Source organism: Salvelinus fontinalis, chromosome 3, assembly GCF_029448725.1.
Source record: "Salvelinus fontinalis isolate EN_2023a chromosome 3, ASM2944872v1, whole genome shotgun sequence".
In the NCBI taxonomy this organism is placed as follows: domain Eukaryota; kingdom Metazoa; phylum Chordata; class Actinopteri; order Salmoniformes; family Salmonidae; genus Salvelinus; species Salvelinus fontinalis.
This window is the reverse complement of record NC_074667.1, coordinates 6897290-6911551: the sequence shown is the minus strand read 5'-3', so window position 1 is coordinate 6911551 and position 14262 is coordinate 6897290. Positions and strand designations below refer to the sequence as shown.

The window sequence follows — 14262 nt, the reverse complement described above, 5'->3', positions numbered from 1 at the left end:
TCTTGTAGGTCATTGCAGACATCTGTCTATCAACTATATGTTGTTTGCTTAAGAATCCTACTGCTGCCAAGAAGACGTGCACAGCCACTGCAGGTGTTTGAAGTAGCTGCTGCTCAAGTCTTCAGAACATGTCATGAAAAAGCAACCAATCATCTATCATGATCCGTCATCTAAATGCATGTAACTCTTTATGATCTGTGTCCAACGGCTAAGCAACTGGTATTGTAGCCTGCATCCATAAGAGCCAATTTATGCTTGATCCAAAAATGTGGTCAGATGTGTATGGATGGTGTGATGCAATTGCGAAGCCAAGCATAAGTTGGCGCTCACCATAAATGCTGCATGGCCTATGCAGACGGAATGACTATGTTGCACAGAAAGTTAAATATTGGGCCACACCTTGTAGACAAATCTTAGATTGTTGGTCTTCTGATCTATACATCTTTGATCTATAAACCAACAATAACTGAAAGCAGATTCTCAAGATTAAAAAAAAACCTAAACAGTAATAGTTTATTCTAAAATGCAGAGCAAGGTGGAATAGCCTAAGTGACCCCCAAAACGTTTCAAGAAGAATCGTAACAATGCGCAGCACAGCACAGGTCTATTGTTCTTGAACACACCCAAACTGAGTCTGACAGCAAATATGGCGACGTCCATGAGGATGGCATTAATGCCTTTGCATCGGATGAGATTCAGCAATTGAAGGTATTATTTGAGAGAATATTGATTACATTAGCTATAAATTACACATAATTCATTGAAATATTGACTGCTCAGCCCCAGAAAATGCCACCGAAAGCTGTACGTTAGGTTTATAATCAGTAGTGGCTAGCTAAGTTAGCTAACCTAGCTTAACCCAGCAAGCAGATCTTTTTGGAAGGCAACTCAACTGACTGAGTTTTAAACCAGTTTAGCTACCTAGCTAGTCTATACTCTTTAATCAATCACCGTAGCCAACCTAAAATACATGTAACTTAATAAGATGTCATAATTGCATATTATAACAGTTTTCTTCAGTCTCTTTGACTAGCATTTTTGTATTTATTTCCAAAACCAAGTTGTTTGTTCAATTAAATGCATAAACGAAAATATACTCGAATGTGCCATCATTTTATGATATTAACCATACAATAATAACCATTTGATAACGATGTGCAATTCTCTAATCTCCATGAATTGCAAACCACATGAACAAATTGTGCTATAACCTTTATGCATAGACTGGTACTCCTTGATTTCTTATCTAATCCACCTGCTTTTCCCTCATGCAGAATGCAGAGGCTTCGCTGGAGGTACGGTATCCCCTGCCCTTTGTTGTCCCGGTAAGGACCAAGAAGCGCTACTTCGTTCCCCCCGCAGTGTGGATAAAAGGGAAGGCAGCAGCGTCGGCAGATCAGTAGGCCAAAGCCAGAGCGGCAGGTGTTGTCCTAAGGCAGGAGTACGTGGAGAGAGCCATCAACATCGCCTGCACTGGTACAGACCTGTTTATGTGCGTATACACTTTTCAAAATGTCAGACAGTCTGACACTACTGCTGATTACTGCATATCAGCAGTAGTGTAAGACTGGCAGCCATTTTGAGAATATATTTTATAGACTTGTTCTCAAAGCGAGCTAGACCGGTACAGTATCAGCACATGCATTATGGTTATCTTAAAGTTCAAACCTTCGGTTTGTTGTACACAGAATCAAAGTTAAGAGGGTTGCCACTGTTACAATGAAGCTTATAATATACGTAGTCACAATAACCAATATCTCTCTCCTTTCCACTACCACAGCGGGAGTGTTTGACCCCTATATCCCCCCAGAAGGTGATGCTCGTCTCTCCAGTCTGTCGAAAGAGGGCCTGAAACAGCGCACATAGCAGATCAAACAGGGTGCTGCCTCCCAGCTAGCGTAAGACAGTCTTCCTGGGTCACACTCTAACATCTATCTTTTTGTAGGATATTGAGCGATCGTTCCTTATCTTTCACACACACTCAAATACTCTGACTACGAGTAGGAACACAGCACATGAGACAACCATAACAGCAGCAGTTGGGTGTTTTGGCCTTTAATCACTAAACACCCTCATCAAAGGTGGCCAGCTAAAGGGTGATCAAGCCTTAGCTTGTGTCCCATGCCCAATTAAGATTTCCCACGGGACTATGCAAGGCAGGGGCGTCCTCTTCCCTGAGCCAGCCCTACAGCTGACCGCATACCTCATATGCCCTCCTCAAGTTGGAGGGATCTGAATTGGGTTCTCAGGTGGGGGTGGGGGGGTCATGAAGTTACAGCCCAGCAAGGGTCCTTCCGTTTGATCCAGATCCACTGGCTGCCTCTTTCAGCTGCTTGAGAAACTGCTCTGACGGTCTGCCGCAGAGCCTGTCCATGAATTCCAAGTTCTTTCAGCAACCTGATGGTGGAAGAAGCCACGAATCCTCTGCATCCCACTTCAACTGGCCAGACTTTTGCATTCCAGCCACGCTGAGTTGCGTCTACTGCCAACTCTGTGTAACGCAGTTTCTTACGCTCGTAGGCCTCTTCAACAGAGTTTTCCCACGGGACTGTGAGCTCTATGATGTACACAGCCTTTCGTGAAGGGGACTAGAGTACCATGTCTGGCCTAAGGTTGGTAGAAGCAATCTCAGGTGGAAAAATTAGTTGCTGGCCAATATCGACAAGCATCTTCCAGTCCCGGGCCATGGCTAGGTGTCCAGTTTCTGGCTTCGTAGGAGGATGCTTGGGCCTTTTCTGTCCCCCCCCCCCCCCCGGATGAATGTTGTTGTTTTGACGGGATTGCTGGTTGCAAGCAAGAGGACGCCCCTGCCTTGCATAGTCCCGTGGGAAATCTTAATTGGGCATGGGACACAAGCTAAGGCTTGATCACCCTTTAGCTGGCCACCTTTGATGAGGGTGTTTAGTGATTAAAGGCCGAAACACCCACTGATTCGAAGGCACACTACTGAGAATGTGTCCCAAAATTGACATCTTAACCCAGTCTAAGAAATAAACCTCCTATGCCACTTTGTCAACATCACGGCAAATCGCATACCATCTATTGGCACAATGGACAGTTTTAACATCTCGTCCCGTGTTTTATGATTCTCCCAGCTAGCAAAGACTGTCTGCCATGTACTTGTTAGATATTATTACTCTCCATTAGACTTAGACTGAGTACCTATTTGTCTCTTATATTGCATTAACTTCTTTGGCGTTGAAACAAACCCGATCACACTTTAAACAAACTTATAAAGGTTTTATAGTCCATTCATGAAAGCCTTATAAAGGGTTTATGAAGGCTTAAATGTTGTAGTTCATTTAAAGTGGGAACACCAAACCTTCTCTCCACTGCAGGATACGCAAGATCAAAGAGCATGACGCTGAGTTCACCACAAAGGCGTTCCCAGTGAAAGCTCAGGAGATCTTCGTTGACGTGCACAATGCTCTCACACAGTAAGAGATACACTCACTCTCATATGACCCAAATCAACTGCTCTCTATCCTGCTTACACTCTTGGCTACCAGGCAAAGATGATCTGTGAAAGGGGTGGGTGGTGTCCCAAGTTATTCCAGTGAGGCATTTCTAATGGAAGTGAGATAGTGACTCACTGGTCATGATGGATATGTTCCTTTCACTGATATAGTTTGCTGTGAAAGTCTGTTTAGGCTAATCTTGTTTGTCAATCTGAACTACCTGATTTCGCCTAGTTTTTTGGCTTGGTCATTAAGAAAATGCAGCGGGGGGTAATGTGGGTGTCTTTTGTGTGTTCGCACATGGTAAGTGTTTGTACATTCACTCTGCCAAAACAGTACACAGTTAGTCACTCAGCCTTCTAGATAACTTGAAACAGTCTGACCAGGTCTTAGCTTGAAGTCACCTAGGCTAGCTAGTGCTAGCCAACTTTTTTTTGCCAATTAGCTTCAGCTGACTAGTGTGTGACAGTGGCGAAGTTGGTTTGACATTGGATAGCCTATCTCTGGGGCTAGTTAGGGACCGTCAATAAATTACACAGTGTAAAGGGGACAATATATTCATATTGCACATATTTTATATGTCTCAAATGCTTTTAATATTTGTATATCAATTTCTACAATTTATAGTTTGTTATTGAAATAAGGAGCAATTTACATTTAAAATATTGTCCCATGTACATTGCATTCGGAAAGTATTCAGACCCTTTTACCCTTTCCACATTTTGACACGTTACAGCCTTATTCTAAAATTGAATATATATATATTTTTCTCATCAATCTACACACAATACCCCATAACGACAAAGCGAAACGTAAAAAACAGAAATGCCTTATTTAGACCCTTTGCTATGAGACTTGAAATTGAGCTCAGATGCATCCTGTTTCCATTGGTCATCCTTGCGATGTTTCTTCAACTTGATTGGAGTTCACCTGTGGTAAATTCAATTGATTGGATATGATTTGGAAAGGCACACACCTGTCTATATAAGGTCCCACAGTTGACAGTGTATATCAGAGCAAAAACCATACCATGAAGTCGAAGGAATTGTCCGTAGAGCTCCCGAGACCGGATTGTGTCTAAGCACAGACCTGGGAAGGGTACCAAAACATGTCTGCAGCATTGAAGGTCCCCAAGAACACAGTGGACTCCATCATTCTTAAATGGAAGAAGTTTGGAACCACCAAGATTATTCCTAGAGCTAGCCTCCTGGTCAAACTGAGTAATCGGGGATGAAGGGCCTTGGTAAGGGAGGTGAGCAAGGACCTGAAGGTCACTCTGACAGAGCTCCAGAGTTCCTCTGTGGAGCTGGGAGAACCTTCCAGAAGGACAACCATCTCTGCAGCACTCGACCAATCAGGCCTTTATGGTAGAGTGGCCAGACGGAAGCCACTCCTCAGTAAAAGGCCCATGACAGCCCGCTTGGAGTTTGCCTAAAGGACTCTCAGACCATGAGAAGCAAGACTCTCGGGTCTGATGAAACCAAGATTGGACTCTTTGGCACAAGCGTCACGTCTGGAGGAAACCTGGCCCCATCCCTACGGTGAAGCATGGTGGTGGCAGCATGCTGTGGGGGTTGTTTTTCAGCTGCAGGGACTGGGAGACAAGTCAAGATCGAGGGAAAGATAAACGGAGGAAAGTACAGATGTCCTTGATGAAAACCGTCTCCAGAGCGCTCAGGACCTCAGACTGGGGCGAAGGTTCACCTTCCAATAGAACAACGACCCTAAGCACACAGCCAAGACAGCGCAGGAGTGGCTTCGGGACAAGTCTCTGAATGTCCTTGAGTGGCCCAGCCAGAGCTCGGACTTGAACACGATCAAACATCTCTGGAGAGACCTGAAAATAGCTGTGCAGTGATGCTCCCCATCCAACCTGACAGGGCTTGAGAGGATCTGCAGAGAAGAATGGGAGGAAGTCCCCAAATACAGGTTTGCCAAGCTTGTAGCGTCATACCCAAGAACACTCGAGGCTGTAATCGCTGCCAAAGGTAAACTGAGTAAAGGGTCTGAATACTTATGTAAATGTGATATTTCAGGTTTTTTATTTTTAATACATTTGCAAAAATTTCTGAACCTGTTTTTGCTTTGTCATTATGAGGTATTGTGTGTAAATTGAGGGGGAAAAAATATTTTATACATTTTAGAATAAGGCTGTAACGTAGCAAAATGTTGAAAAAGTCAAGGGGTCTTAATACTTTCCGAATGCACTGTACAATGTGTATTTTACCGATGGTCCCTAACTAGCTCCATAGGTATATCGAATGTCAAACCAAATTGACTATGGGCATTAAAATCTGGTTGTGTGCAGCTGCGCTCCAAAATGATGATTACTTGGGTGCTGCCAGCTTTGGGTATGTGGGCAGGATTGAAAAAACACAACCCAAGGATAACTGTCACAGTACCCTTTATTCCGTGATATACCATTTTTTGCTATCTCTCAAACCTCAGTTTTGGTCGAGACGACTTATTCTATGACCAAAATAATCCTATTTACACTTTAGTAAATTTTGACACCAGGATAAATATTTTTGGCTCATCGATGCCACAGGTCGCTATCAAATCAAGATGTTGCTTTTTGGGGGTAGTCGCTCTTTTATGCGTATCACTCTTCTTCTGTCTGTGTGTTTCAGGTTTAACAAGGAGAAACTTCACTCCCTTGTGACAGAATGATGTTACCCTGTAAGTTCTCCCTCCTTCTGGCAGTTGTCACCATCACCAGTACACTTTCTTTAACTGTTAACTGTTTATACAATACACAGGCTATTTATTTCACCATGTATATTTATCCTCAGTTCTATTTGCACTGATACAATCCCAGTGTTATCATGATGTTATGAAAATTGCTGCTGCTGCTGCAAATAGTGTGTTTCTGTGGTTGCACTTTAGTGTTGGGCGGTATATGGATTGTCATACCGTTTCTGTATCATACTGTGGTATGCAAGTGCACACATGTGGCTCTGTTTTTAAATGCTCAAAACAATTTAGGCAACCGGGCTCTTGATCCAGGAGGGAATTGAATGTCTCTGCTGTAAGCAAGATGCTTGATCTTGACGACATCTAGCCAGTTAGCAAACCAAATGCACAGCTGCAGCCCTGAGTTGGATATCATTTATTTGACATTTCTTAGTTATAAGTAGTGGGCTAGCACATACCGACCTCACGTGGTCTCTATTGCCCAAGCCTATTGTACTTAATTTTACGGTACAGAAATAACCAGGTATTTTACTAAGAAATAGTATGATAAAATGTTAATTCTACTTGTAACCTATGTTATAACCTATAAGTTACTTGTTGTGTTTGTCTTTGGTATGCTCTTTTAACTTAGATGGCATTAGCTCACTGTCTGTCCATCCTGTGCAGGAGATGGTGAGGGGGAACCGCTACAAGACGCTGCGGAGTCCCTGGAGCCGCCCAAGGTGGTGCACGCCCGCTGTCCAGACATGGTCAGCAAAGGCAACATGTATGGGCAGGTTACGGTGCGCATGCACTCCAGACAGGTGAGACGGACAGTCGCAAACACACAGTGTGTCACTTCGAAAAGGGTTGTCATCATTTTGGAATACTGTCACGATGAGCCGTTAAACAAGTATATAACACACAGGTTGGGTACTATGGAATCCCACATTTTGAAACATTAAAATGAGACAATGGCGCTATGCTTAGCTTTAGCTATATTTATAGACTGAAACGTTCACATTGCAATAGCATTAGCATAGTAGTAATGAGTGAACCAATTAGTAATGAGTGAACCAATTCTCTCTTAACTCATTCTCTTTTTTTCCTTTCCCCCCTACCTTCTCCTGCCCCCTGAATCTGTCCCACTCATGGCTACATCATCGTTTCACCGTAATCCTCTAAGGGTTGTGTTACCTGAATTAACATCATTCCTAAATTGTTAACTTGTCTGTTCTGGGGGTTGGACCTTGGCCGTCTACGACCGCTTCGGCAGACTGATGATGGGGAGCGAAGAGGAGCCCAGGGATGTGCTGGAGTACCTGGTTCTGGAGAGGCACCTCGTCAACCATTACGGCATGTGGAGGTTACATGGCAAGATAGTACCAGCCTGGGCCCCAGTGAAGGAACCCATCGTCAAGGTGACCTTTCATAGGAGTCTATAGCAAGTTTTCTGATTTAAAGGGGCACTTCACAAATGAATGAGGTTAAAAAGTGATGATGTGCCCCTTTGAGGGGTTGATTAGAAAGTTATTAGATGACTAATGAAATTCCTGAATACATTTTCAGTTCATTACCTGAATGGACTTTAAATGATTTGTAATGTACTGCAACTCTTATTTACCATATGTGTTTTGTCTCAGACAGTTTTGGGACTGGCCTTAGATTTCCTCACTCAGTGTTCTTAGTATGGTACACACAAGCTAATATGAGCTCCCATTTGTCTGGTTGTAATTTCTGCTCACTGGCTTTTACTTCCTCTGTTTCAGACTGTTATGATCCCTGGCCCGGAGCTCAAGCCAGGCGAGGAATTTGAGGAGCTCAACTATGAAGTGCCCAAGCCTAAGGATGTGCAGTGGCACAAATAGACCACAGGTGGGAGCTGTAATTCTGGGCCAACACGTACAGACTCAAAATCAACTGTTAAAATGAACATTCAATTTTTTTTAAAGAACTAAATGTAGCTTCATGATGTTTTCTGCCTTTTTAAATAAAAATGCACTGTTGTTCGTTACATCTAAAACTTGTATATCTAAAACAATAATAATCCATATTGTCCAGATCTGTACAGATTATATGGTTTATTTCAATGGTGAATATATTACATGTTAATTTAAAGAATACAAAAATAAAATGTCCCATCTCTTTTTTCATACCTTTTTGATTTCAGTGAATGTACATTTTATATCAGAATAATCTGTACTTTTCATAGGCAATACATACAAAAATAACTGAAATCTCAACAGAAATCACTTTCAACTTGCATACAAAAAGGATGCATTGTGTAATGATGGCGTTTGATTCTACTTAACAAAAAGACAGCACACCCATTCAAAAAACACATTACATGCATCAAAAAACGCTCACAAAACGAAGTTGGTCCATTGCGAATAACATGATATCACCACCGCACAAACTTTCATTTTCACTGAATGCGGAGATGTGGCAAATATGGATGGATACATTTGGTAAATAAAGCATGGAAATGGTGAATAAATCAATGACAATGGCCTTATGTACAGTTTTAGCAGGACTATACTGAGGTGCAGTTCTTTTTAGGGCAACTGTTTCCAAATTGAGTTATATGCTTAAAAAAAATAATGTGAAAAAAGGTTTGGTCTTGCATTCTCCTCAGTGTAGATCTACCTTTTAAAAAAATATAAATTCATGTATTTATTCTTCTAATAAAATTGGTATTGTAAATTATTCAAAAGAACAGATTATAGCTAGCTCTTCACAAGTCAATATTGAATTAGTACGATTTAAGTTCTCTGTTAAAGTTAGATGTGTTATTAATATTAGCTCTGTGTCTGTGGGGACATGATCATGTTGTTGATCTACATTACTGATATTAAATTTGATATCATTGTAGCCACGACTGTGTAATTGACACAATTGACTTTGAAAAAGCACACAATATTACAGCTGGAAAGCTGTCCTTAAATTGTTTGGAATGTGTTTATAGCAGGCAACAAAAGGACATGCATCACCACCATTGTAATCAGTGATTTCCAAACTGCTGGATGTGCTTACAGGTTAACCTGAAGGAGCACTGGTCTTGTGTAGATTATATCCCTGTGTGTCTATAAGGAGTTATCACCAGCTTCGTAAAGCTCAGGCTGTTATTTAAACACATTGTCAACCTTTCACAGCCATAGCGATGGGGTTTTAACTGTGTGATACAGAAGAGCCCATTGTCACTTAAACACACAAAGACCGAAAACAATATACCTTTCTAAAAGGGGTAAGAAGAAGGAGAGGGACTGCATCCAGACGCTTTCTCTGATTGAGAACCTGGGAGGGTAAATGTACCTCTGGTGGGCAGAGCATTTGCAGATCCTGGCCCAGGGGTGTATTGCTTGTGGAGCAGTGTCTTTCTGGGGAGTGTTATGGATGGACAGTCCAAGGGCCTTTGCTACATTCAGGTTTGCAAAGGTCATGTCCGATTCATTACCCCCCCCTGCTATGGGACAGCTTTGCACAGTGACCCAGTCAGTGAATCGGGTGCAACAACTCACTGAGACCATTCTTGTTCTAGCCAGTAATTGACAGTCTTGGCGTTTAGAAGTCGGATGGGAAGACGAAGGCTTCAGCAGCACTCTCGGCATCGTCTTCCTCCTCTTCCTCTTCAAGAATGTTTTCAGGCTCCCATGTAAAAACGTCAGAGTTATTGTCGTGTTCTGTAATGGATGATGGGGATGATGGTGGTTTGGTCCGTTCCATCTCCCAAGGGCACATAGCGTCACGCCGAGCCAGGGGCATGTTAGCTTTGGCTGCCTCTGCCGTATGCGTGCTGCCGGCTACAGGTTCTGCAGCGTCACCCTCCATAGAGAGTGCACCCTGGGTCTCTGTGACGTCCTGTATGCCACTGGCAATCCTAGTTTCCTCTTTCTCTGCAGACTTTTCTGGTTCATCAGTTTCCCATGGGCAAACGTCTTCTTGAACACTTTCTTGCTTTTTTATCTTCTCTGGTTCTATAGGATCCCTGGTCTCCCATGGACAAATGTCTGCCTTAGTGCTGTCCTGGCTTTTAGTCTTTTCTGACTCTTCAGCTGGACCAGTTTCCCATGGACAAATGTCTGCCTTGGTGCTGTCCAGGCTTTTAGTCTTTTCTGACACCTCAGCTGGACCAGTTTCCCATGGACAAATGTCTGCCTTGGTGCTGTCCTGGCTTTTAGTCTTTTCTGGCTCTTCAGCTGGACCAATTCCCCATGGACAAATGTCTGCCTTGGTGCTGTCCTGGCTTTTAGTCTTTTCTGACTCTTCAGCTGGACCAGTTTCCCATGGACAAATGTCTGCCTTGGTGCTGTCCAGGCTTTTAGTCTTTTCTGACACTTCAGCTGGACCAGTTTCCCATGGACAAATGTCTGCCTTAGTGCTGTCCTGGCTTTTAGTCTTTTCTGGCTCTTCAGCTGGACCAGTTTCCCATGAACAAATGACTGCCTTAGTGCTGTCCTGGCTTTTAGTTTTTTCTGACTCTTCAGCTGGACCAGTTTCCCATGGACAAATGTCTGCCTTGGTGCTGTCCTGGCTTTTAGTCTTTTCTGACTCTTCAGCTGGACCAGTTTCCCATGGACAAATGTCTGCCTTAGTGCTGTCCTGGCTTTTAGTCTTTTCTGACTCTTCAGCTGGACCAGTTTCCCATGGACAAATGTCTGCCTTGGTGCTGTCCTGGCTTTTAGTCTTTTCCGACTCTTCAGCTGGACCAGTTTCCCATGGACAAATGTCTGCCTTGGTGCTGTCCAGGCTTTTAGTCTTTTCTGACTCTTCAGCTGGACCAGTTTCCCATGGACAAATGTCTGCCTTAGTGCTGTCCTGGCTTTTAGTCTTTTCTGACTCTTCAGCTGGACCAGTTTCCCATGGACAAATGTCTGCCTTAGTGCTGTCCTGGCTTTTAGTCTTTTCTGGCTCTTCAGCTGGACCAGTTTCCCATGGACAAATGTCTGCCTTAGTGCTGTCCTGGCTTTTAGTATTTTCTGACTCTTCAGCTGGACCAGTTTCCCATGGACAAATGTCTGCCTTAGTGCTGTCCTGGCTTTTAGTCTTTTCTGACTCTTCAGCTGGACCAGTTTCCCATGGACAAATGTCTGCCTTAGTGCTGTCCTGGCTTTTAGTCTTTTCTGACTCTTCAGCTGGACCAGTTTCCCATACACAAACATCTGCCTTAGTGCTGTCCTGGCTTTTAGTCTTTTCTGACTCTTCAGCTGGACCAGTTTCCCATACACAAACATCTGCCTGAACACCGTCTTGCTTTTTCATCTTTTCTGATTCTTCGGGGACATCAGTTTCCCAAGGACAAATATTAACTCGAACACTGTCTCGTATTTTCTCTTTTTGTGTTTCCTTGGAGATATCTGCTTTAGTACTGTCTTGTCCATTTGTCTTGTCAGTCTCTCCAGTTTCCCAAGGACAAACATCAACTTTGACACCATCTTTCTCCTCTGTATTTTTTGGATCCTCAGTTTTCCATGGACCAACGTCCGTTTGAGTGCCATCTCGTCTTTTTGTCTTGTTTGGCTCATCAGTTGCCCCTGTTTCCCAAGGACAAACATCTGCCAGAGTGCTGTCTTGTCTTTTAGTCTTTCCTGTTTCTATGGAGACAATAGCCGGAGTCCTTTCTTGCTGCTCTGGTTTCTCAGTCTCCCAAGGACAAATATTTACTTGAACGCTGTCAGTCTTTTTTGGATCAGCTTGAGTTCTGCCTTGGGTTTCCCAAGGACAAATATTTGTACAAGGGCTGTCTTTTCCATCTGTCTTTTCTTGGTATCCAATGTCCCATGGACAAATGTCGGTTTTTGCAACAGTGGTCTCCTGGGGAAATGATCCTTTGGTGATCTTTATGGCTATGGGTGTCATTGGACTCTCCTCCTTTTCCCAAGGACAAAGTACTGTCAAGTCTTTCGGTTGGTCAGGGAATTCCCATGGACATGCTTTCGCTATGGGGACACTTCGTTTTTCATGGGCAGATTTAGCTTGCTCTGTGCTTTTTGTTTGTACATCTTGCTTCCCAATGCTTGGTGTGTCCGTTGATTCCCAAGGACAGACATTCTCCCGTACACCGTCTTGGGATTTTGGGGTCTCTTCAGATTCCCATGGACAGACATTTGCATGTATTGTCTCCTGACATTTTGGTCGTGCCTTATGCAATCCCTTGTTCTCCTGTGGATGAACATTTTCATAAATAATCGCCACCTTTACTTTTTCAGGGAAGGAATACCCCACATCCGAAGGGCAGACATCAACCCGTACACTCTCTTGGGGTTTTAGGCCTTGAGAAATCTGTGGGGTTTCATCGGTTTCCCAAAGACATACGTCTGTTGGTTTCTTGTTCAGACCCTCTGGTTTCTTCTCAGACTGGTTGGACGCTGAGGTAATTGTGATGGCGGAAACACTAGCTTCCGAAGGGCATACATCTCCCCGGATACTCTCCTGTCTTTTCAATACTTCTTCTGATTCCCAAGGACATACACTGACATGTGCAGGCGCCTTTGGATCCTCCTCTGGTTCCTCCACCTCCCACGGGCAGATGTCTGCTATGGTGCTTTGTTGTCTCTGTGGGGCTTGCTGGGAGGAAGCAGGAACATCCCATGGGCAAATATCTGATTGGGCAACACTCAGAGCAGGCCTAATTTGGCTACCCTTTCTGTGAGTGGAAGGAGTCTTAGCTGTGCTATGTGCAGTGTTTTTGCTTGAGATGAACACGTTTTCATACATACTGTCCTTTTGCATGTCCTCTGACTCCCAAGGATAGACAGTGGACTGTACAACCACTATTCTCCTAGGACTTCTTTCAGAGGAATCACTTGAGGACAGTCTGATTGCAGCCTGTTTCACGAGGGCAGGTTTCACATCTACTGTTGTCATACTTCTTTTTTGCTGTGTCCTTTTGTCTATGCATGAAACATTAGATTTCTTCTCCAAGTTTGAAACACTTTGTGATTTCGTTTCTGCGCTGGAAATGCTTGGCGTTTTTAATTTTAATGCTGCGATGACGGCGATGGCGGCTACACTCCCCTGGCTTTTTTGTGATATTGAGTCCTGTTTCTTTACCGTATCTCCTGCTGTCTCCTTTTTGGATTTTTCCTTGGTGCTTGCATCCACAGATCCTACGAAAGATTTCACAGAGAGCCATTTCTGGGTGGAAGTGCGGAAGGAGAAGACCCGCATGTCCTTTGGGGACCCAGGTACACTAGCGGAGATGGGAGACTGTGGTCTCGGGGACTCACATTCTGCCTCTCCGCCTTGTGAATCCCCAGCAGGACTTTCTACTGGGGTAGGAACTGGTAAATGGTCCCAGGGGCAAATATGTTTCAGTATTGGTGATGATAAACTCTCTGGGCTCTGTGGTTCTTCTTCAGAGGGAGCAAAGGTAACGTGTGGCTGGTTCTTATTGGCAGGGCGTTCCTCCGCAAGCTCCCAGGGACACACTTCGGCCTTGTCATAGGACTGGGATTGCACAAGGGCACTTGAGGTCTGTTCCTTGATAGCTACATCCTGTTGGGACTGCCCTTGCTCACTTTGGGTATCTCTGCCTACCCGAGAGGTGTCTTCCAGACTGTGGGCTTTACTGGACACTAAACTCAGTGACTTGTGTAGCTTGGTAGATCCAGGAAGCAGGAGATTGTTATCAACTGTAAGGTTTTGGGCACTGGCCGACTTACAGACCAATGGTGCCATATACAGCGAGTCTGTCTCAGAGCGCTGTGAGCATCTCTTAGCTAGATTCGCCCTTAACATGGAGTCGTGCAAAGAGGGGTCTTTATCGGTTACATAGTCATAGTCACTTTGAGATTTACGCAGCACTGGTGAAGACTGCTTTACTGGTTGATCTTTGTAATTTATGCTAAAAGTATCTGGCGCTCTCTTACTGGACTCGGCGTGCGTAACATCCCTGCTGCCCAAGTTGACCTCTTTGCCATCACGGCTGCACTGTCGACTCATGGACTCTGGGATCTCAGTGATACGCTTTATGATGGACCGGCCCAGCCCGCGCCGAGAGCTGCGCTTCTTCTGCAGGTGGGGGTTGTTTGCTGTCATCTTCTTGGTCTTGTGGACCTCCAATTGACCATACAATTTCTTCAGCTCATCCTGGTGCAGGTGAAAAGGAAGAGAGAATGAAGGATAAAGGGAA

At 44.0% G+C, this 14262-nt stretch overlaps 1 protein-coding gene and 1 pseudogene across 1 annotated transcript in view; one reads left to right on the top strand and one right to left on the bottom strand.

Moving 5' to 3' along the window:
* The first annotated feature begins 439 nt into the window (after positions 1–439).
* Positions 440–8284, top strand: LOC129837346 (39S ribosomal protein L45, mitochondrial-like; annotated as a pseudogene).
* Positions 8194–14262, bottom strand: part of LOC129837321 (probable G-protein coupled receptor 179) — a 22737-nt gene continuing 16668 nt past the window's right edge. Inside the window, exon 12 of the mRNA XM_055903394.1 lies at positions 8194–14219. Within this exon, the coding sequence (XP_055759369.1) occupies positions 9693–14219 (4527 nt within the window). The 3' untranslated portion in view covers positions 8194–9692. The remainder of the gene's footprint in view (positions 14220–14262) is intronic.